The 21,192-nt window shown below is 46.8% G+C and overlaps 1 protein-coding gene across 1 annotated transcript in view; it reads left to right on the plus strand.

Annotated features, from left to right (window-relative positions):
• abcg4a (ATP-binding cassette, sub-family G (WHITE), member 4a) overlaps window positions 1-21,192 on the plus strand; it is a 36,474-nt gene that overhangs the window by 2,334 nt on the left and 12,948 nt on the right. The window contains exons 2-6 of the mRNA XM_042343976.1: window positions 4,666-4,897; window positions 18,942-19,059; window positions 19,525-19,657; window positions 19,957-20,007; window positions 20,894-21,039. Of these exons, the coding sequence (XP_042199910.1) occupies window positions 4,669-4,897; window positions 18,942-19,059; window positions 19,525-19,657; window positions 19,957-20,007; window positions 20,894-21,039 (677 nt within the window). The 5' untranslated portion in view covers window positions 4,666-4,668. The remainder of the gene's footprint in view (window positions 1-4,665; window positions 4,898-18,941; window positions 19,060-19,524; window positions 19,658-19,956; window positions 20,008-20,893; window positions 21,040-21,192) is intronic.

Here is a 21,192-nt window from a genome sequence, read left to right on the forward strand (position 1 = left end):
ACCAACTTCCTCCTTCCCTCTCTATAAATTCAGTCAATCCACTTTACAGTGTATCCTGTGAAGCGCTTTGAGATATCCTTCTGAAGTAAGGAGGTGCCATATCAAATGCAAGGACTATTATCATTATTATATTATCTTAAACTGAGGTCCCTTCAGATAGATGCCAATGAGGACTGATGCTATCAGCAATATGGTGAAGTTTCTCCTAATGTCATGGCCAACAGTTCTCCACCTAAGTTGATCATTCACTTTGTGGCTGTTTGCGGGACTTGGGCTTGGGGACAAAATACACAGTAAATCCTTTGAGACGTCCTCCTGACGTGGAAGGTACTGTATCCCCAATTGGCCACAAAATGTTTGGATGAATCACTCTGGGACGCTACCCTGCGCGAGGGGCACGATACAAAACGCAAGTTGTTGTTATTGTTGTATTAAATACATGTATTATTGTTATTTTATTGTTGACTTATTTTTGGTCAGACGAGTGTCTGATACATGCGGAAACCCATCACCGTACTTCAGAGTCTACAAACCACAATGAGAATTCATTAAATCCCACTTACACAATGGAAAATCCAGAGATAAATCGTTGGAATGGAATGTACTCCCTCTCTCTCTCTCTCACTCTCTGGAGGGATGCATCCTGCTTACCTAATTCCGGAAAGAATTAGGCACAGGTTGGCAAGAGCCAAGGCTTTGGGGACTCCAACATTTATTATTTTATTTCTTAAATAATTTTAAAAATATTATTTTATTAACCTGCATTTGGAGCGTGTTGGGTCTAGTTGATCTGCAAAAATTACTTCGGTCAATAGAAATATCTGGACACCTATTGATTTCAAATATTCATTTAGGTCATTAAACACACTTGGTATATGTTGCTTCCCATTGATCTGTAACTCTTACCCCCTCAAACAAGAAGATTAAATCATCAGATGCATTTACTTGCAATTGAAATTCGTGCCTTAATGCAGTAATTAGGGAACATTAGAGTTGGCATTGTACAAGGATGAGATCAAATGGACGAAGGGTTTTTCTTCATCCAAATATTTTGCAGCCATTTTGGGATAGAGAGCACTTTGATAAAAATAATATAATAATCCTTGCACTTGATATAGCACTTTATCAGGTTGTCGAGGTGCCTCAAAGCTCTTCACACCATATATTGTCAAGTGGAGTTGACTCTGTATCATAGATTGAGTGACGCAATTCTTATTATTTTTTGAAGGGATTATTACCCCCTGAAAAGTGATCTGCCAATCGATTGACAACCAGGTTCGTACTTACTGCTGGCAAACAGGCGCGTGGAGTGAGGAAACTTGCCTAAAGTATTGCCCTGCCCGGGAATCGAACCCGGGTCCTCTCGCTTGCGAGGCGAGCGCTCTAACATTACACTACAAGACTCCACACAGCCCACAACATGACATCACCAGAGTATGATGTCGTTATGATCAGATTCCCACCATGTGATGATGTGACATCCTGTTCTGCTGATGTCATGTTCTCGGGTTCCTCAATGTCATCGAACATCTGATCTTTGTTTAGCATTGTTCACGTTTGGTGTCTTTTTTATATTAAATATTAAGTAATTGCCTCGAATCCACTTCACAAAGACAACTTGGGGGAAAGGGGAAGGGGTTGGTGGGTGGGAATGGGGGAGAGAATCCCTAATCAACAAGCAGATGGGAAAGGAGTTTCTTTTCTCTCTCCCGGTGTCCTGACCGACAATCATGGCTGTTTGTGGGGCTATGTTGTGTAATACAGCTCCTCGTCTTCGAGATGTCTCAAAGCGCTTCACAGAACACACTGTAAAGTGTAGTGACTGTGCATTTGTGGGCGAAGGAGGCGAGAAGGGAGAGGGGGAACGGGTCCGAGCGTTTCTGTTCATATTCAAGTCACTTACAGCATTAGTCTCACAAAGGTGCAAGTTCTCACCTGTCCCTTCCACCCCCTCTTACTCCCCCCTTACATCCTTTGTGAGGGCACACGTCTCGCATGCGAGAGGACCTGGGTTCAATTCCTGGGCCGGGCAAAACCTTAGGCAAGTTTCCTTACTCCACACGCCTCTGTTTACCCAGTAGTAAGTAGGAACCCGGTTGTTGGTTGATGGGGGATCGCTTTCCGTGGGCAACAATCCCTTCAAAAAAATAAATAATAATTTGGACACTCAATCCATGATTGTTTGTGGGACACTGCTGTGTGCAATTGGCTGCCGCTTTTCACCCCCAAATTGACTTTACAGTATATTCTGTGAAGAGCTTTGAAGGGACTATATTGAATGCAAAGATTATTATTATTGAGGCTCTCCTGACTGGCTCCGATCAGCGCCTCCTCACCTCAGGCGCTGACAGCATCACCATCCATGGTTGTGCCCTCCGTCTTGCTAAGCCAGTCCGGAACCTTGGGATTTGTTTGACCCTCAACTATCCTTTCTACCCCACATGTGCACCATGACCCACTCTGCTTTGCCCCATCTCTGCAACATCGCCCACCTCCGCCTCTGCCTCACACCGCAGGCCGCCAAAACCCTCATACACCTTCCCTGGATCCATCCCTCCTCTCCAGCTACTGCCCCCTCTAACCTCCCATTCCTCTCCAAGGTCCTGGAACGAGTCGTCGCGTCCCAGTTCCGCTCCTTTCTCTCTCGCCATTCCCTCTTTGAACCCCTCCAATCCGGCTTCCGCGCTGCCCGGAAACAGCCCTGGTCAAAGTCACAAATGACATGCTGAACATCTGTGATCAGGGCTCCCTCTGCCTCCTTATCCTCCTCAACCTCTCTGCCACTTTCGACACTGTCGACCACTCCATCCTCATACTCTGCCTCTCAGCTTTACTTAATTTTGACGGCTGCTCCACGTCCCCCGACCCACTCGCCCCACCATTGGCGGGAGAGCCTTCAGCCACTCTGCCCCCAACCTCTGGAATTCCATCCCCCAGTCACTCTGCCTCTCCCCCTCCTTAGCCTCCTTCAAGTCCCGCCTCAAGACCCTCCTCTTCGACCATGCCATCGGCCACCCCCCTTTCCCTGCCCTCCCTTCTCCCCACCGACCCCAGCTCGGGTCTGAAATGCTGTACACTGTCCAGCGCCTTGGGACGTCCTCCCGACGTGAAAGGCGCTATACAAATGTAATCTTATTGTTGTTGTTATACACGCCTTCATTACATTGAGGCTCGACTATGCAACCTCATTGCTTGGACCTCCTGAACTCCTCCCTTCAGAGGCTGCAGATCATCCAGAACTCTGCAGCCCGTGTCCTCTCCCGCATCAGGCTCCGTAACCCTATCGTCCTGATCCTCGCCCGACTCCATTGGCTTCCCATCACACAGAGGATACAGTTCAGGATCCCGGTCCTCACCTTCAAAGCCCTCCACGGTCTTGCTCCCTCCTACTTCTGCGACCTCCTAACCCCCTACCATCCTGCCCGCTCCCTCCGCTCAGTGGGCTCCGGCCTGCTTCATGACCCCCACCTCACTCGCCCCATTATTGTCGGGCGGGGCTTCCGTCACTTTGACCCCACCCTCTGGAACTCCATCCCGCAGTCCCTCCGTCTCACCCTCTCCCTCGCCACCTTCAAGACCCATCTCAAGAACCTCCTCTTTGACCGCACTTTCGATCCCCCTGCTTCCCCCCCTGCCCTCCCTCCTTCCCCCACCCCGACCCCCAGCTCGGGTCCGTAACTCTGTCTGTTCAGCGCCTTGGGACCTCCTCCCGACCTAAAAAGCGCTTTACAAATGTAATTTTCTTGTTGTTGTAATCTTAACAATGAACCTTATTCACATCAGAAATCCCTTTACACAAAGAATGCTGTAGTGACAGAATCGGGGTGTTTAAAAGGTGGATAAGATACCAAACCACCTTGATTCCTTTGCATTTTGGTTTTCCAATTGCATATTGAAGGACAACTGTAATTGCCCCTAATTACTGGAACGCTCTGTCCCCCCCCTTCCATCCCCACATCTTTCACCTATCTCTAAATAAATATAATAATAAGAATTTGGTCACTCAATCCACGACTGTTTGTGGTACATTGTGTGCACAATTGGCTGCTGCGTTTCATCCACAAAATATATATATATTTTAAATATATATATTCAATTCACTTTACAGTATTTTCTGTGAAAAGCTTCGAGACGTCCCAACGACGCGATAAGGCAGGGGACCTGGGTTGGATTACCAGGCCGGGCGAAATGCAAGGATTATTATTATTATTATTGTTCAATCCCAACTGAAAACCTCTTCATCCACACCTATGGTCACGTCCCTTTCACCTTCTCCCTCGGTGTCCAACTCCGCCATTGTGAAGCCCTCTGAAATATTCTCCTGTGTGAAGGGTGCTGTATATTGTGCGCTTGCTGTTGTGATTTCCTCTGTATCCTTGTGTTCGCTCACGGTTACTGTCTGCCGGTTCCCTGGCCAACAAATCCCCCCCCCAAATAGAATTGGTCGCTCACTCCATTGCTGTTTATGGGACGCTGCTGTGCGCAAACTGGCTGCTATGTTTCGCTCACAAAAATATCACAGTATATTCTATGAAGCGCTTTGAGATGTATCCTTTGAGATATCTGAATGACATGGTAAGACACTATATCAAATGCAGTATAATTATTAATAAGATCAATCCCATTTCACCTAAGTCTCTCTCTCTCTCTCTCTCTCTCTTGTAGAGTATGGCTGAAAAGCCAATTGACCCTGGCTGCGTATCGATTGCGTTGGAAGACACGGTGTGCAATGGGGGAGCCCAGGATGCCCCACTGCTAACCACCCACCTCAAGAAAGTAGAGAACCACATCACGGAAGCACAGAGATTCACCCACCTTCCCAAACGCCCTGCTGTGGACATAGAGTTCAATGACCTCTCCTACTCAGTCAGTGAAGGGTCCATCTGGAAGAAAAGAGGTAAGGAGGTGAAACGCTTGGCATTCACACAGCGCCCTTCACCCTTTGGAAGTCCTGCAGCGTAGGATTTAGAGCACTCGCCTCACAAGCTTGAGGACCCGGGTTCGATTCCCGGGCGGGGCGAAACTTTAGGCAAGTTTCCTTACTCCACACACCTCTGTTGACCCAGCAGTAAGTAGGAACATGGTTGTTAGTCGATTAGCGAATTGCTTTTCGGGAGTAATAATCCCTACAAAAATACAATAAGATAAAATGTAAAAAAATGCGGTCACTCAATCCACCACTGTTTATGGGAAGCTGCTGTGTGTAATTGGCCGTGTTTCACCCACAATATACAGTCAATTCACTTTACTGTATATTCTGCGAAGCGCTTTGAGATGTCTCGAAGACGTGATAAGGCGCTGTATCAAGTGCAAGCATTATTATTATTCATTCAGGGCAGCGTGACGTGGAGTAACAACCACTTATTGTGTCCAATTCGATTATCAATGCAACATTGACCTCAACAACAACAACAACAAATTACATACATTTACACAGCGTTTTTCACATCGGAAGGACGTCCCAAGGCGCTGGACAGTTAAGCGTTTGCACCTGGCCTGGGGGTTCGAATCAAGAGGGGTGGAGGGCAAGGGTGGGGGGTGTGGGAATGGTTGTGTGGCCGAATGCATCGTTAAAGAGGAGGGTCTTGAAACGGGCCTTGAAGGAGGCGAGGGAGGGGGCGAGGAGAAGGGACTGTGGGATAGAGTTCCAAAGGGCCGGGTGGGGGACATGGAGCAGGTCAGTGCCTTCTGAATGGAGGGAGTGGGGAGGATGGCAGGGTAACGGCTACTTTAAGGCTGAGATCGTAACAATTTTATGGCTACTTAAGTCTGTTTCCTTGGGGGCTTTTGACTTGCAAAAATGCAAGATTTTTTTGGTTTGTCTCTCTCTCTCTCTCTTTATTCTCTCTCCTCTATCTCTTCCCAGTTTCTTGCTGCATAAAAAGCAGAAATTCTATCGATTCCATTGGTCAAGTAACATGAACTTTACCACGGTGTTCGCTGGGTGGGTGGGTGGGTTGGGTGATTCCAAGTCCCGATGTGGTGCTTGAACTCACAACCTTCGGCCTCAGAGGCGAGAGCGGTACCACAATCTGACACAAAGATTAGCAGAAACAGGGACGAGAAGACAGGAGAAGACAGTAACTTTATCACTTGATTTAGAAGAATATCAATAAGCAATCTAGGCTTCAGCCTTGTGTGTTGTGAAGTCCATACGTATATACTCTTATAGATAGATTTCTGTTAGGAAAAATGTCTCGGAATATAATGTTGACAAGGTATGTATGATCTGGACGAGGACATTGAATGCAAGTATCTAAATTCGCGGATGACACTAAACTCGGTGGGAGAGTAAGTTCTGAGGATGATGCAAAAAGATTGCAATGGGATATATATAGTCGAGGGGAGTGGGCGAGGAGGTGGCAGATGGAATTTAATGTGGGGAAGTGTGAAGTTATTCACCCAGGTAGAAAAATAGAAAAACAGATTATTTTTCAGAGGGGGAGAGAATAGACAGTGTTAGTGTGCAGAGGGATTTGGGTGTCCTTGTACACCAGTCTCAAAAAGTTAGTTTGCAGGTGCAGCAGCAACTAAGAAGGCGTTCGCGTTCATTGCAAAGGGTTTAGAGTAAAGAGTAGGGAAGTCTTGCTGCAACTGTATAGGGCCTTGTGAGACCGCACCGAGAGGATCGTGTGCAGTTTTGGTCCTTATTTAAAAAAGGACATACTTGCCCTCGAGGGGTGCAGCGTAGATTCACTCGGTTAGTGCCTGGAATGAGGGGACTGACCTATGAGGAGAGGCTGAATAAACTGGGGCTGTACTCTCTGGAGAACAGAAGAATTAGGGGGGATCTTATTGAAACATATAAGGTTCTTAAAGGGCTGATAAAGTAGACACTGAGGGACTGTTTCCCCTGGAAGGAGAATCTATAACCGGGGGTCACAGTCTGAAAATTCAAGGGTCAGCCTTTTAGAACAGAGTTGAGGAAACATTTCTTCACTCAGAGGGCCGTGAATTTATGGAACTCACTACCGCAGAAGGCTGTAGATGTCAGTCCTTGAACATCTTCAAGGCTGAGACTGATAGATTTTTAAAAAATAGAGGGATTAGGGGATATGGGGATAGGGCTGGTAATTAGAATTAGGTCTGAAGATCAGCCATGATCTAATCCAATGGCGGGGCACAGGCTCGAGGGGCCGAATGGCCTACTCCTGCTCCTAATTCTTATGTTCTTATGTTCTTATGTATAGTTTGAGTGGGACACGACATGTCATACGACTGCCAGGATGGTGCCAGGTGAACTGGATGGACCTTAGTCTTCTTTCACCGAGCAAATTCTTATGTTCTTAAGTCCTCTGGACCTCAATCCAATTACTGCCTTGCCGCTCTCTCTCTCTCTCTCTCTGTCTCTCACTCTCTCTCCGTCTCCAGCTCTTTCTGTATATTGATGACTGGAAGCTCTGGAGGCCACAGAGGCTTTTGAATACCTTGAACCATGGAGATGCCAAGTGTGGCAACTGGCCAATGAGTCATGAGGTCTGGCTTTAATGTTCTAGAGTACTTTGCTGAGAATTAAACTCAGGAGTTTTAATGATGATGATAATCATAATACTCCTTGCATTATAGCGCCTTATTACATCATTGTATTACATTGTCTCAAAGCGCTTCATAGAATATTCTGTAAAGAGGATTAATTTGTGGGTGAAGTATGGCATCCAATTATGCACAGCAGTGTCCCACAAACAGTCGTGGGTTGAATGCCCAAATTTTTTGGGGGGAGGGATTGGTTGGATCCTTAACATCGACCAAAACCATCTCATCTGAAGGACAGCACCTCAAGTGGGGATTGGGGGGGTGAGGTGGAGAGAATGAATCTTTTAGAGATGTCAGCATGGGCTTGATAGGCCGAATGGCCTCCTTCTTTCTGTATGCTTAAAATCCCACCATTTTCCAGTCTCGACGTTGGGCAGTTTAGTGCTCAGTGCAGTATTTACCTGGGATTGTGAGCGAGCAGTAAGCAGATCTGTTATTTACAGCAGCTGATTAGCCAGACTTGGAGTGTTGCCACCAGTCAGACATGCACATTTGGCTTTGCTGAGACCCTTTGTGTCCTCTGGGGGATTTGCGTTGTTCCCAGTGAGACTCCACGTCTGACCTATTACCTACTTAGCTATCGATCTCCTACGAGGGGAAAGTGATGCCTCTCATATCTCGCTCGTGGTGACCGGTGCGGGAAGCATTTCATGGGTAACTGCTGTATCTGTGCCAGGACGTGCCATTGTGACCTTCCTGGTTCAGCACACATCTCAAAGGGACGGCGTCTTAAAGAGAGTCTTAAAGGGACAACATCTTCTCAGTGACTGCCATCTGGTGATGTTATGGAGGTTGATATCAACCAAAATCATGAGTTTGTCCTGAACCAACTCAACACTCATCATGTATGTTTTGACACCTGTATTTGCTATGAGTTGCCGTGATAAGGAAAGGGTGTTAATTCCTCCCCTTCAACAAATACAAGGCAGTGGATTGCTGTAGCTCAGTGGTTAGAGCGTTCGCCTCGCAAGCGAGAGGACTTGAGTTTGATTCCCGGTCAGGGTGAAACCTGACAGGGTGGTTAGGCAAGTTTCCTTACTCCACACACATGCCTCTGTTTACCCAGCAGTAAGTAGGAACCCGGTTGTTGGTCAATTGGCAGATCACTTTCCTGATAATCGCTTAAAATAATTTGGTCCCTCAATCCACGACTGTTTGCGGGACATTGCTGTGGGCAATTTTCTGCAGCTTTTCACCCACAAAATATACAGTCAATTCACAGTGCATTCTGTGAAGCGCTTTGAGACGTCTCAAAGACGTGATCAGGCGCTATATCAAATGCAAGGATTATTATTATCAGTGTTGGTAAAATGGATGAACGAGTGTGGCAGGGAAGAGGTTAAGACCAAGTTGCCTCAACTGCAAATTTGGTGAAATAAAGCGAAATCAAATCCCACCTAAGAAGCTTAATGCTTCCGAGGATGTTTTTGTTTTAATTGCAGACCTGATCATGTGCTTAACTTGATTAGAAGAAACATGAGGTGGCAGATGAGAGACAACTGGGCCTAACTCATTAGCTAGTTCATTCAGTCTAATTGAACGCTATCCAAATTATTCCACTGCCTGGAAATCTGTATGAATTTAGTGCGTGTGTGTTTGTGTGTATTTAACTGCTTGTGAAATCCGAGAACTTCACTTTGTGCATTGGTTTCAGGAAATGGAGCCACATATTGAATTGAGACTCGTGTAGGTGGTTTGTGTAGCTGAGCAGAGCTTAGTGCTCACCTGCTTTGTAAAGCCATGGTGGTCAACTTGTGTCCTGGGGCTGTCAAGAGTGCAATCCCCCCCCCCGCCCCCCGTAGCATAGTGGTTGGAGTGCTCGCCTTGCAGTGAGAGGACCCGAGTTCGATTCCCAGGCAGGGCCACACCTTAGGCAAGTTACCTTATTCCACAAACACACATACACACACACACACACACACGCCTCTGTTTACTTAGCAGTAAGTAGAAACCCTGTTGTTAATCAATTAGCGTATCACTTTCTGAGGGTAATAATCCCTTCAAAAAAAGTCTGGCCAAGTCCGTGTTTGATCGGTACGGTAGTGCGTTTTCAGTATTTTTTCTTGGACGGATGTATGGCATACATCAAGAAACATTCAATCAAGAAAATGTATTTTGCTGGCCGACCATAAAGCTTGGGTTAGGCGACATGAAGCAAAATTGCGGTGGTTGGGGAGGGGGTAGGGAAGGGGGAATTGTTACCAGGACGGGTGGTTTAGGCCAGGACTTATTTGAGAACTGTCTCGATGCTATAATAGGAATTTGGGTTCAAGGAAAAGATGGGCTCTCTTCAGCTAAACTGATCTTCTGATAACTTTTGGTTCTTGTGAGCGTGGAGGAGATGGTAAGTGGAAATGAGCTGTGTGATATTATCACCAGTGATGATTATCAGCTGACCAAAATGAGGATACTGGTCTCATTTTGAGTCTTTAAAAAAGTGCGGCTTGTTTCGGAAACGAGGGGAACAGGGACTGAAAGCAAAGCTCTTTCACCCAGTCAGCATAACCACGATGAGCCAACTGACCTCCTTTCTCTGTTGTTAATCTGCATTGTACCAACAAGATTCTCCAATCTTGAACACCTTGTGTGCCACCCTGGTTCAGTCGCCAGCGGTCTTGCCTCCGAGTCAGAAGGTTGTGGGTTCAAGCCCCACGTCAGGACTACAGCTCACGTTAGTCAACACTGACATTCCAAAGCAGCACTGGGGGCAGAGTTTACATTATCAGAGGTGCCGTCAGAGATGAGACGTTTAGGTCCTATTTGTGTCTATTCTGGTGGACTTTAAAGATCCTGTGACACTACTCGAAAAGTGAAGAGACTTTCTCTCTCTCTCTCTCCTGGTGAACTCGTCGACAGATAAAACTGTTCATTTGTTGCACGTCTGTCTATGGGACTTTGCTGTGTGTGATCAAGCCGCCTACAAATACAGTCACTCCACTTCACGGTAAATATCCCGTGAAGCGCTTTGTGACGTCCTCCCCAAGTGACGGGCGTTGTGCCAAAGGCAAGGATCATTACTGATAAAATTTTAGCATGGTGTAAAGTTGTGGTGTAAAATCCCCTACATCACATGTAGAACATCCACCCCTCCCCCACTCTGTTAAACAGAACAAGGTTGCACGCAGTTTCCAGTCTGGGTAGAAGTAATTAGCCAAATGCATTACTTGTGGGCGCGCACACGCACGCACACACAGACACACAGACACACGTGGCTGAATCAAAATTTATGGTTATTAATGTGCCAACAGCATTCTTGGCTTTTCTGTAAGCAGTCAGGGTCCCATTTACTGTTAGAGCAACCATGTAGTTCTTTTTGCCTAAACACACAGTCACTACACTTCATGCTAAAATCCCGTCGAGCTCCAAGAGACGTCCTGATGAGCCTCAATAACAAATGGATTATTATTAATAAGGGCTTCGCTGTATCACGGGTGTCCTGTTGGCCTGGGGGTACAGGAAATGAGGTACACTTCTGGATTGGGTTGTCTGGCTCCCTCTAATCATAGACTCATAAAACTACGCAGCACAGAAGGAGGCCGTTTGGCCCATCGTGTTGTACCGGCTCTTTGAAAAAGCTATCTGAATTAATCCCACTCCTCCGCACTCTCCCCGTAGCCCTGCAAACTCCTCAAATATCTATCAACTTCTCTTTTGAAGGTTGTTATCGAAACTGCTTCAACCATCCTTTCAGGAAGAGCATAACAGGTCAGAACAACTCCCCTCTGGTTCTCATCTTAAATCTGTGTCCTCTGATTACCGACCCACCCACAAGTGGAAACAGTTTCTCCTTATTAACTCTATCAAATCCCCTCATTAGAATACATTGGAATATACAGTACAGAAACGGGCTATTTGGCCCAACTGGTCTATGCCGGTGTTTATGCTCCACCTGAGCCTCCTCCTGCCCTTCCTCAACTAAGCCTTCAAGCATAACCTTCTTTTCCTTTTTCCCTCATGTACCTCTCCAGCTTCCCCTTAAATACATCTATGCCATTTGCCTCAACAACTCTCTGTGTGAAGAAATTTCTTCTAACTTCCCTATTTGATCAATTTGTGACTATTTTATATTGATGGCCACTGGTTTTGAACTCCCCCACAAGTGGAAACATCTTCCCTATGTCGACCCTATCAAAACCTTTCATCATTTTAAAGACCTCTATCAGGTCACCCCTTACCCTCTTCAAGAGAAAAGAGTCCAAGTATGTTCAGCCTTTCCTGATAGGTATAACCTCTCAGTTGTGGGATCATCCGTGTGAATCTCCTTTGCTCCCTCTCCAGTGCCTGTACATCCCTTCTATAATGTGGGGACCAGAACTTCACACAGTATTTGGAGTGTGGTCTAAACAAGATTCTACAGGAATTTACCATAACTTCCCCACTTTTCATTTCTATCCGTCTAGAAATGAACCCCAATGTCCGGTTTTCCTTTTTTATGGCCTTATTAACCTGCGTTGCTACTTTTAGTGAATTGTGTACGCGTACCCCTCGATCCCTTTGCTCCTTTACCCCATTTAGGTTTTTATTTTCCAGGATGTATGTGTCTTCCTTCTACTAAAATGTACCGCCTCACACTTTTCTACATTGAAATGCATTTGCCATTTAAATGCCCACTCAGCAAGTTTATTAATGTCTTGCTGTAATGTGTTGCAATCCTCCTCTGTTTTAACTACTCCCCCTAATTTGATGGCGTTCGCAAATTTTGAAATTGTCCTTCTGATTCCCGAGTCCAAATCATTAATGTACATTGTGAACGACAGTGGTCCGAATACCAATCCTTGTGGAACACCACTGCCCACCCCCTGCCAGTCTGAGTAGTTACCCTTTACCCCCATGTTTTCTGGTTTGCAGCAGCTTTCTATCCATTCTGCTATTTTTCCCCTGACTCCACATGGTCTGACCTTATTCATTAGTCTATTATGTGGCACCTTTTCATAATTTTGAACACTTCTATTAAATCTCCCCTTAATCTTCTCTACTCCAAGTGGTGACCTGATGCCCCCGGACCTCAGGTTGGAGGCCATTTTTTTTCCATGGACCCGTTATATTGCAGTGTTTGCATTTACGAACCCGAAACACTGGGTTAGAATGGGTGGGGAGGTGGGTTGCTTTACTCAATGGAGGCCAACTTGCACTGTTCCTTAATCAAATTTCTTGATAACTTGTTGTGGACCTGGACTGGACAGCTATGGGGGTGAAGCCCCATCCCTTCCCCCCACACACACATTTTTTGATCAAACACTGGGGGCAGGGAGTCACCCACTCAGCTCCTGTTAACCCTGCAAGCCAAAGCCCTAACGGTTAGGGTGCTCCTAGTTGGACAACCAGCAGGAAAGCTTGCTAGACAACGATTTCAATGACAAGCTATGTAGTTTTAGATGGTTAGACTCCAGCAGTTACCCCAACGCATGCTCTGGGTTCCCCCCAAGCCTTGGCTCTTGCCAACCTGCACCCAATACTTTCCGGAATTAGGTATGCAGGATGTGTTCCTCAAGGGAGAGAGAGAGGACGCATTCCATTCCAACAATCTATCTCTCTGGGATTTCTATGTGTAGATGGAATGCATGGAAATCTCGGCTTGGTTTGGAGACTCTTAAACCACGATGTTCCCGCGTGTGTCAGACACCTGGGGATTGCAGGATGGTTACCTGATGGATGGGGAGGGAAGGTGGAAGGTGAGGCCGCTCTTTCCACATCTCTCCGTCCCCAATTTTTTTTCGCAGTGGGGTGGGGGGTCGGGGGAGTCAGTCTGGACGATTCACGTGAGGAAAGAGAACAAGGGCTGCACCTTGACCTTCCCTCTTCAGAGCTGCAGATGTCAGCATGTGGTTGGAGACTGAGAACTTATGTGGTGTGGGCTGACTGAGAGACAGATTGTGGCCCACGGCTGTTTGTAACCGTGCAATGAACTGCAGTAACCCCGCTCAGGATGCGTGCATGATCCACGGTTGAAATAATCTGTTCGACTGCAACGGGCACCCACCGTACAACGCTAAACAAATGACAGCTCGCATTTGAATAGCGCCCTTCAGGCATGTTAGCATCTCAGAGAAGGGTTGGAGGCCGAGTAAGGGAGGTGGGGCTGACCAAAGGTGCGGTCGGAGAGGTTAATATTAGTAATAATAACAATAAGAATGAGAATAATCCTTGTGTTTGGGGAAGCCCCGCAAGTAAAATTGATCACTCAATTTGTGCGCAATTGGCAGCTGCGTTTCGCCCACAAAATACACAGTCACTGCAGTTTACAGTGTATCCTGTGAAGCGCTTTGAGACGTCTCAATCGGCGTGATAAGGCGCTGGGTCAAATGCGAGGATCATTATTGTTATTAAAATTGCGTCTGGGAAACGGTTGGAGAAAGCGAGTGTGTGGTTTGGGATGAGCGCCGGAGCGGCCAGGCGTGCGGTCCGTGTTGCAGCGTTTTTCCGAGAGCTTAAGTCAGGGATCTGCGAGCGAGCGAGAGAGAGAGAGAGAGAGAGGGGGAGGGAGGGAGAGAGAGAGAGAAAGCAGGGGAGAGCAAGGCTGGGTTACTAACAGCCGTCGACCTGTAGTAACCCTTATCTTCTCTTCCTGCGCTGTAGATGACAGCAGCGAGATAGAGACTGAGCTGTCACACGCACACGCAAACTGCCGCAGGGAGAAAGCAAGAGAGAGAGAGAGTGAGAGAGGGGGCTGGGGTGTGAACTGACTGATGCTCGGCTATGCAAAGCGAGGTCTTGCGATAAGGGGCTGTTGTCTGTAGATGCATTGGTCGAGGGGGGGTGTGTGTGTGGGGGCAGGTCTGGGGGAAGGGGAGTAGTTTAGGGCTCACATGCAAAATCCACGGAATAAATTAACTAAACAAAAATGCAAAAATATAGGGTACATTTGTGTTTTCGTTGTAGGCTTCTTTTTTTCCTGCCAAAGCACGACTTAACGCTTTCTTTCACTTTGTATTTTTTTTCTCCCCCCCCCCCCCCCCATGCCACTCTCTCTCACTCTCTCTCTCTCTTACCACAGGTTCCTTCCTTTCTGAATGTACGTGTGATTTTATTCACGTAAACTTGGCAGTCGTAGGAGGCAACCATTTTGTCCTGTCGAGTCTGTGTCACTCCTACCTTTATTATTATTATTATTATTATTATTATAATTTCCACTTTGCAGCCTTCATCCAAACTGATCCTGCGATCTCCCCTCTCTTTTGTGAGCGAAACGGGGCAGCCTTTGCGCACAGCAGTGTCCCACAAACAGTCGTGGATCGAGTGACCACATTTTTTCGGGAGGCATTATTAATAATAATAATAATAACCCCTCGCATTTGATTTAAAGGCTTATCACATCGCTGAGGCATTCAAAGCGCTTCACAGCATGGATTGCAAAGTGGAGTGACTCTCTTTTTTGTGGGCAAAGATATTATTACCCCCGGAAAGCGATCCGCCGATTGACTAACAAGCCGGCTCCTGCGTACCGATCGTTAAACAGAGGCGTGTAGAGTAAGGAAGCTTGTCTGAGGTTTTGCGCTGACTCGAACGGGAATCAAACCCGGATCCCCTCGCTTGCGAGGCAAGTGCTCCAACCAATATGTTACAGGTCTCCACATATTTAATATTTCATCACCTATGAGTCTCCGAGCGCTCAGAGAGGTATATTTGGCAGCGGTGTTTGTGGTTTTCTTAATTTCACTGACATTTTAATTATTAATGAATACAACTCTCCGTTGAACTCAGCCCCAATGGTACCTGTCCAACCCTGTATTAACAACAGCTGAGTAAGCTTGTAGCCATAAGAAATGCGGTGGCCAATTGCACACAACAGTGTCCCACAAACAGTCATGGATTGAGTGACCCAATTTAAAAAAAAAAACTTTTGAGGGATTATTACTCCCTGAAAGCGATCCGCCAATCGACTAACAACCGGGTTCCTACTTACTGCCGGGTAAACAGAAGCGCGTGGAGCAAGGAAACTTGCCTAAGGTTTCGCCCTGCCCGTCCGGGAATCGACCCTAGCTCCTCTCGCTCACTACGCTATGGGATTCCACGTGCCGAGTGCATTAAAATGATGGGCTGAAGGGCTTTTTCCTGCCCTGTGTGATGTTGTTCTGTGATTCCCCCTGGGATTGTGAAGTCAACGTAAATCAAGGCAGATTGCGTTGCTGTGGCGAGGTTCGCAGTGTCGCATTCCTCTCAGCAGGTCTGACACTGTGCAATAATCCTTCACTGGCGTTAAGACCATTTGCTGTGTTTAAAAGCCCTGTGGTCTCACTGAACTCTCCATTTCCTTAATGGACACCCGGCTGTCTGTCCAAAGCTCCCGTGTTCATTTCCGCCCAGGATAAATTGCCATACAGGACCCAACCTGTTTCCTCTTCGCTCTTAAAAGATAGTCCCTGAGGGGGAGGTTGATGGAGGTTGATGTGTGTTTTGTTAGTACAAATGTAACTTGTTGTTGTTTTTGTTGTTGTACAGTATAGTGAATGCAACTCTGACAAAGAGAGTGCCTCAATCAAGCCTCGTTGAGACGCCTCAAAGCGCTTCTCAGAACATACTGTGTATTGGATTGATTGTGTACTTTGTGGGTGAAATGCGGCAGTTGCGCACGGCAGCGTATCCACAGACAGTCGTGGATTGAGTGATCAGATTATTATTGTTATTATTTCTTTTTTGGAGGGATTATTACACCCTGAAAGCAATCCGCCAATCGACTAACAACCGGTTTCCTGCTAACTGCTATGAAAACAGAGGTGTGTGGAGTAAACTTGCCGAAGGTTTTGCCCTGACCCGCCCGGGAATCAAATACAGGTCTTCTCACTTACGAGGCGGGTGTTCTAACCACTACGCTACAGGATTCCAGTGAATGGATGTACTTGGAGCGCTCTGAGACTCTACCCCATTTGAAGAGCGCTCTATAAATACAAGCTGCTGTTGTTGATTTAGTTTTGTTCATTTTTCCCTTGATTTTGTGGGAAGGGGGTAAGAGAGGAGGGGTGGGGGAGAGGAGAGGAGAGAGGGGAGGGAATGGATCTACATTCTACATGGAGTCCTGTAGCTCAGTGGTTAGTTAGAGCACTCGCTTTGCAAGCGAGAGACCTGAGTTCAATTCCAGGCAGAGGGCGAAACCTTGGGCAAGTTTCCTTACTCCACACAGAGCCTAATAATAATCCCTCCAAAACCAAAAACAATAATAAATTGGTCATTTTCAATCCATGACTGTTTGTGGGACATTGCTGTGCGCAATTGGCCGCCGCGTTCGCCCACAAATATACAGTCAATTCACTTTACAGTGTGTTCTGTGAAGCGCTTTGGGACGTCCTCCCGACGTGAAAAGCGCTATATCAAATGCGAGGATTATTATTATTATTATTATTATTAGATCCTGAGCTCATTCCTGCCCCGTTGCTGCTCTTAGGTTAGCTAACACTGCCGTTCTAAATTCTGCCAGTGGGTCGATCGATCGATACAACAGCGCTGATTCCTGGAAGAGAAGTGAGGGTGACGTCAGGCAATGGGAGTAATTCAGTCTTTTGTGACTGATCTAATCTAATAATAGCTGTATTACCTGAAGTAAAAATGCATTAGCCACTGCTACCAGCTCTTTTAAGGCCCTTTGCTTGTTGCCAGCCTGAGAGAGCCCTATCTCTGCTAATTCGCTGCCACGTAGCGATAATCTGATGGCTTCATTTGGGTCGTGGAAAAGCTGGCATAGGATTCAGCAGAAAGGCTTCAAAGGGGGAGTCTTGCTGTCAGACACCTCGAACCGTTACACACAGGAATTTAGGATTATAACAATCCTTGCATTTGATACTGCGCTTATCACGCCATTGAGGCGTCTCAAAGCGCTTCAAAGGCTATACTGTAAAGTGGAGTGACTGTGTTTTGTGGGTGAGACACAGCAGCCAATCGCACACCTAAAAATATAAATATCTAAAAAATATATAAAACACCTGACTTTCATTGTTGCTCTTTCTCTCTCATTCTTTCTGTCTCTTTTGTTGTCTTTTCTCCCTTTCTCTCTCGCTCTCAGTCCTTTGATGAACAAACAACAACTTGCATTTGTACAGCGTCTCTGAGAGCTTAACAGTGGTGGAGCCTGACACCGAGCCGGGGGCGGAGGGAGGGAGGGAGGGAGGGAGGAGGTGATTGTAAGTACGGTTCTCGAAGAGGAAGGTCTTCAGTCGTGATCTAAAAGAGGACAAGGAGGGGGAAAGGCGGAGCAATTGGGAGAGAGAGAGAGAGAGTTTGAAATCCCTAATTCACTAACATAACCCTCGACATAGGCCGGGAAGAGAGAAAAAAGTATGCTGGTTAATTCCCGTTTGTGGAACGCTGCTGTGAGCAATTGGCTGCCGCGTTTCGGCCACGAAAATACGGTCAATCCACTTTACCGTATATTCCGTGAAGCGCTTTGAGACGTCTCAAGGACTGTATCAAATGCAAGGATTATTATTATTATCAAAGTGACCTAAATTCACATCCAGACTCCTCACCCTCACCCCCAGAGGAAAGATCAGTGCTCATCATCTTGCCCTGATGTTACAGTGAATAAGAAGCCTCCGAGGCACTGATATGAATAGTTTATTACCAATAACTCCATCCGTTATTTAATCCGTGCTCTCGTTACCGTGGCAACGGCTGCAGATAGCACCAAGAGAATTATGGACTACCTCACTTAACCTCTCTCTGTCAAAGAGAAATCTTGCGAAGGCGAGAGTGAAGGAGCTGGGTTATAATGATAATAATTAATAATTAATAATCCTTGCATTTGATGTGGCGCCTTATCTGGTTGTCAAACTGTATCTGAATACCTCTCACAATTTTTTCCTGTGGTGCGTAGTGACTGTGCGTTTTAATAATGTTACTAATAATGCTTGCTTTGCTGCAGCGCCTTATCACCTCGTTGAGACGTCTCAAAGCGCTTCACGGAATATGCTGCCGCGTTCGCCCACAAATATACAGTCAATTCACTTTACAGTGTGTTCTGTGAAGCGCTTCAGGATGTCCTCCCGACGTGAAAAGCGCTATATCAAATGCAAGGATTATTATTATTATACTGTAAAGTGAATTGACTGTATATTTTGCGGGTGGAACGTAGCAGCCAATTGCACGCAACAGCGTCCTACAAACAGCCGTGGATTGAGTGACCAATTCTTTTTTTGGACGGATTATTACCCCCGGAAAGCGATTCACGAGTAACAACTGAGTCCCTACTTACTGCTGGTAAATGGAGGTGTGTGGAGTACGGAAACTTGCCTAAGGTTTCTCCCCATCCAGGAATTGAACCCTCTTGCTTGAGAGGCGAGCGCTCTAACCACTGAGCTACAGGACACCCTTTCTCCCCCTTCCCCCCCCCCCCCCACTCCGTCCGTGCGGAATTCTCCCTTTTGGTGTGTTGTCCTCCTCTCCACCAACACCAAACACTTCTTTTTCTTTCTTTCAAGGCTACAAGACTCTCCTGAAATGTCTGTCTGGGAAATTCTGCAGTCGAGAGCTGATTGGCATCATGGGACCTTCAGGCGCCGGCAAATCAACCTTCATGAACATCCTGGCTGGTTACAGGTGAGCCTCAGTAACAATCAGGTCCAACTCTCTTCCTCTATCAGCTGCTGAGGGCTCCGAGACTCTATCCCGCGTGAAGAGCAAATGCCATTCAAATGCAAGTTGTTTTGTCCCCTCTGTCTCGCTTCCCCCACCACATCCCTTCCTTTTCCATCCTCTAAGCTCGTCCTCAAGACCCTCCTATTTGACCGTTGCCTTCGGTCACCCTCCCCTCACCCCTCCCCCCTTGCCCTCCACTCCTCTTGATTTCAATCCCACAGCTCGGGTGCAAACCCTTCACTCCAGTGACTTGGGACGTCCTCCTGACATGCTGTGGGGAAAACCTTCCCTTTCGACCTCCACCACCACTGCCGCCCCACACACCCCCCCCTCATCCTGGCTCGGAGTCAGGCTCCTCCACCGTTAAACTCGCTGAGACGCTACTGAGGAAAGTGCATAATTGCGTTTTCTTCCCGTCGCTTCCAGGAAAACCGGGATGAAGGGTCAGATCCAGGTGAACGGACAGCCTCGCGACCTGAGGACCTTCAGGAAGATGTCCTGTTACATCATGCAGGATGACATGCTTCTGCCGCATCTTTCCGTGCTGGAAGCCATGATGGTACGTACGATCACATTACAGCCCTTTACAGTCAAGCTCGCATAAGTCTTCAATCCCACGAGTGTTTGTGGGGCACTGCTGTGTGCAATTGGCTGCCCACTAAAATACACAGTCACTCCACTTTACAGTATATTCTGTGAAGCACTTTGAGACGCCTCGAAGACGTGATAAGGCGCTGTATCAATTGCAAGGATTATTATTATTATTATTATTGTTATCATCATCACAATCTGGGTGTTCGTACCTTGCCCAGAGTTTCACTTGTTAGGTGTTGAAATGTTCCACTCGAATTTTCACAGGTTTCAGCCAATCTGAAACTCAACGAGAAAATGGAAGTCAAGAAGGAACTGGTGAGTAAATGTCTTTTTCCTCCATCAGAAACTTGCACGTATGCGAGAAGAGAAGAGTTTCTCTCCCGGTGTCCTGGCCGAAAACCCCCCGCCCGATAAAATGAGCTATAAGCTTCACGGCTGTTTGCGGACGTCGCTGTCCACAAATTGGCTGCCGCATTGGCCCACAAAATGCACCGTCACAGCACTTTACGATCACGTGGGTCAGCCTAGCGCAGTCATCTTGGAATCCGAAGGTTGTGGGTTCAAGCCCACCCCCACGTCAGGAGTTTGAATCACGCAGTGTAAGCTGACGCTCCAATGCAGCACTGGTGGGGGTGGAGTGTTGCATTATCGAAGATGCCATCATTCAGATTAGATCCAAAGTTAAACCAAGGTCTCGTCTGCCTGCTCGAAAAGAGAAGGCAATTTTTCTCTCTCTCCCCTGGGAGAAAATTGGTCACTCACTCCATGGTTGTGGGACGCTGCTGTGTACAAATTGGCTGCCGCATTGGCCCACAAAATACACAGTCACTCCACTTTACAGTGTATCCTGTGAAGAGCTTTGAGATCTCTGGACGATGTGAATAAGGCACTCTATCAAATGCAATTATTATTATTATTCATTATCCAGCGCCTTTCACTTAAAACATAAATCACAGAGAAACAGTTTAACACAACGTAATTGGGAATGTATGGTGTGTCCCTCCAGAGAGAGAGAGAGAGAGAGAGTGAACGTGCCATCAATTCTAGAGACGGGGGAAATTTCCATGTATAATAAGGTGATGTACACATGAGGAACTATCAGTCTGGTTTGGAGACTCTCAAGCACAGTGACGGGGTTTCAGACACCTGGCCAACCAAAATTATTATTATTAATAATAATAATATTATTTTCCTCTTGAAGGTGAATGAGATATTGACTGCTCTGGGCTTGCTGGAGTGTTATAACACACGGACTCTCTCCTTGTCTGGAGGTCAGCGCAAGAGGCTGGCTATCGCCTTGGAGCTGGTCAACAATCCCCCCGTCATGTTCTTCGATGAACCAACAAGGTACGAGTCTCCTCAACAACAACATTTACGCAGCGGCTTTCACGTCAGGAGGATATCCCGAGGCATTGGACAGTCAGGGATTTGGACGAGAGCTGGGGTTTGGGATCAGGAGGGGTGGAGGGCAGGGAGGGTAGGAGTGGGAGGGTGACCGAA

This window comes from Callorhinchus milii, unplaced genomic scaffold, assembly GCF_018977255.1.
Source record: "Callorhinchus milii isolate IMCB2004 unplaced genomic scaffold, IMCB_Cmil_1.0 Scaffold25, whole genome shotgun sequence".
In the NCBI taxonomy this organism is placed as follows: domain Eukaryota; kingdom Metazoa; phylum Chordata; class Chondrichthyes; order Chimaeriformes; family Callorhinchidae; genus Callorhinchus; species Callorhinchus milii.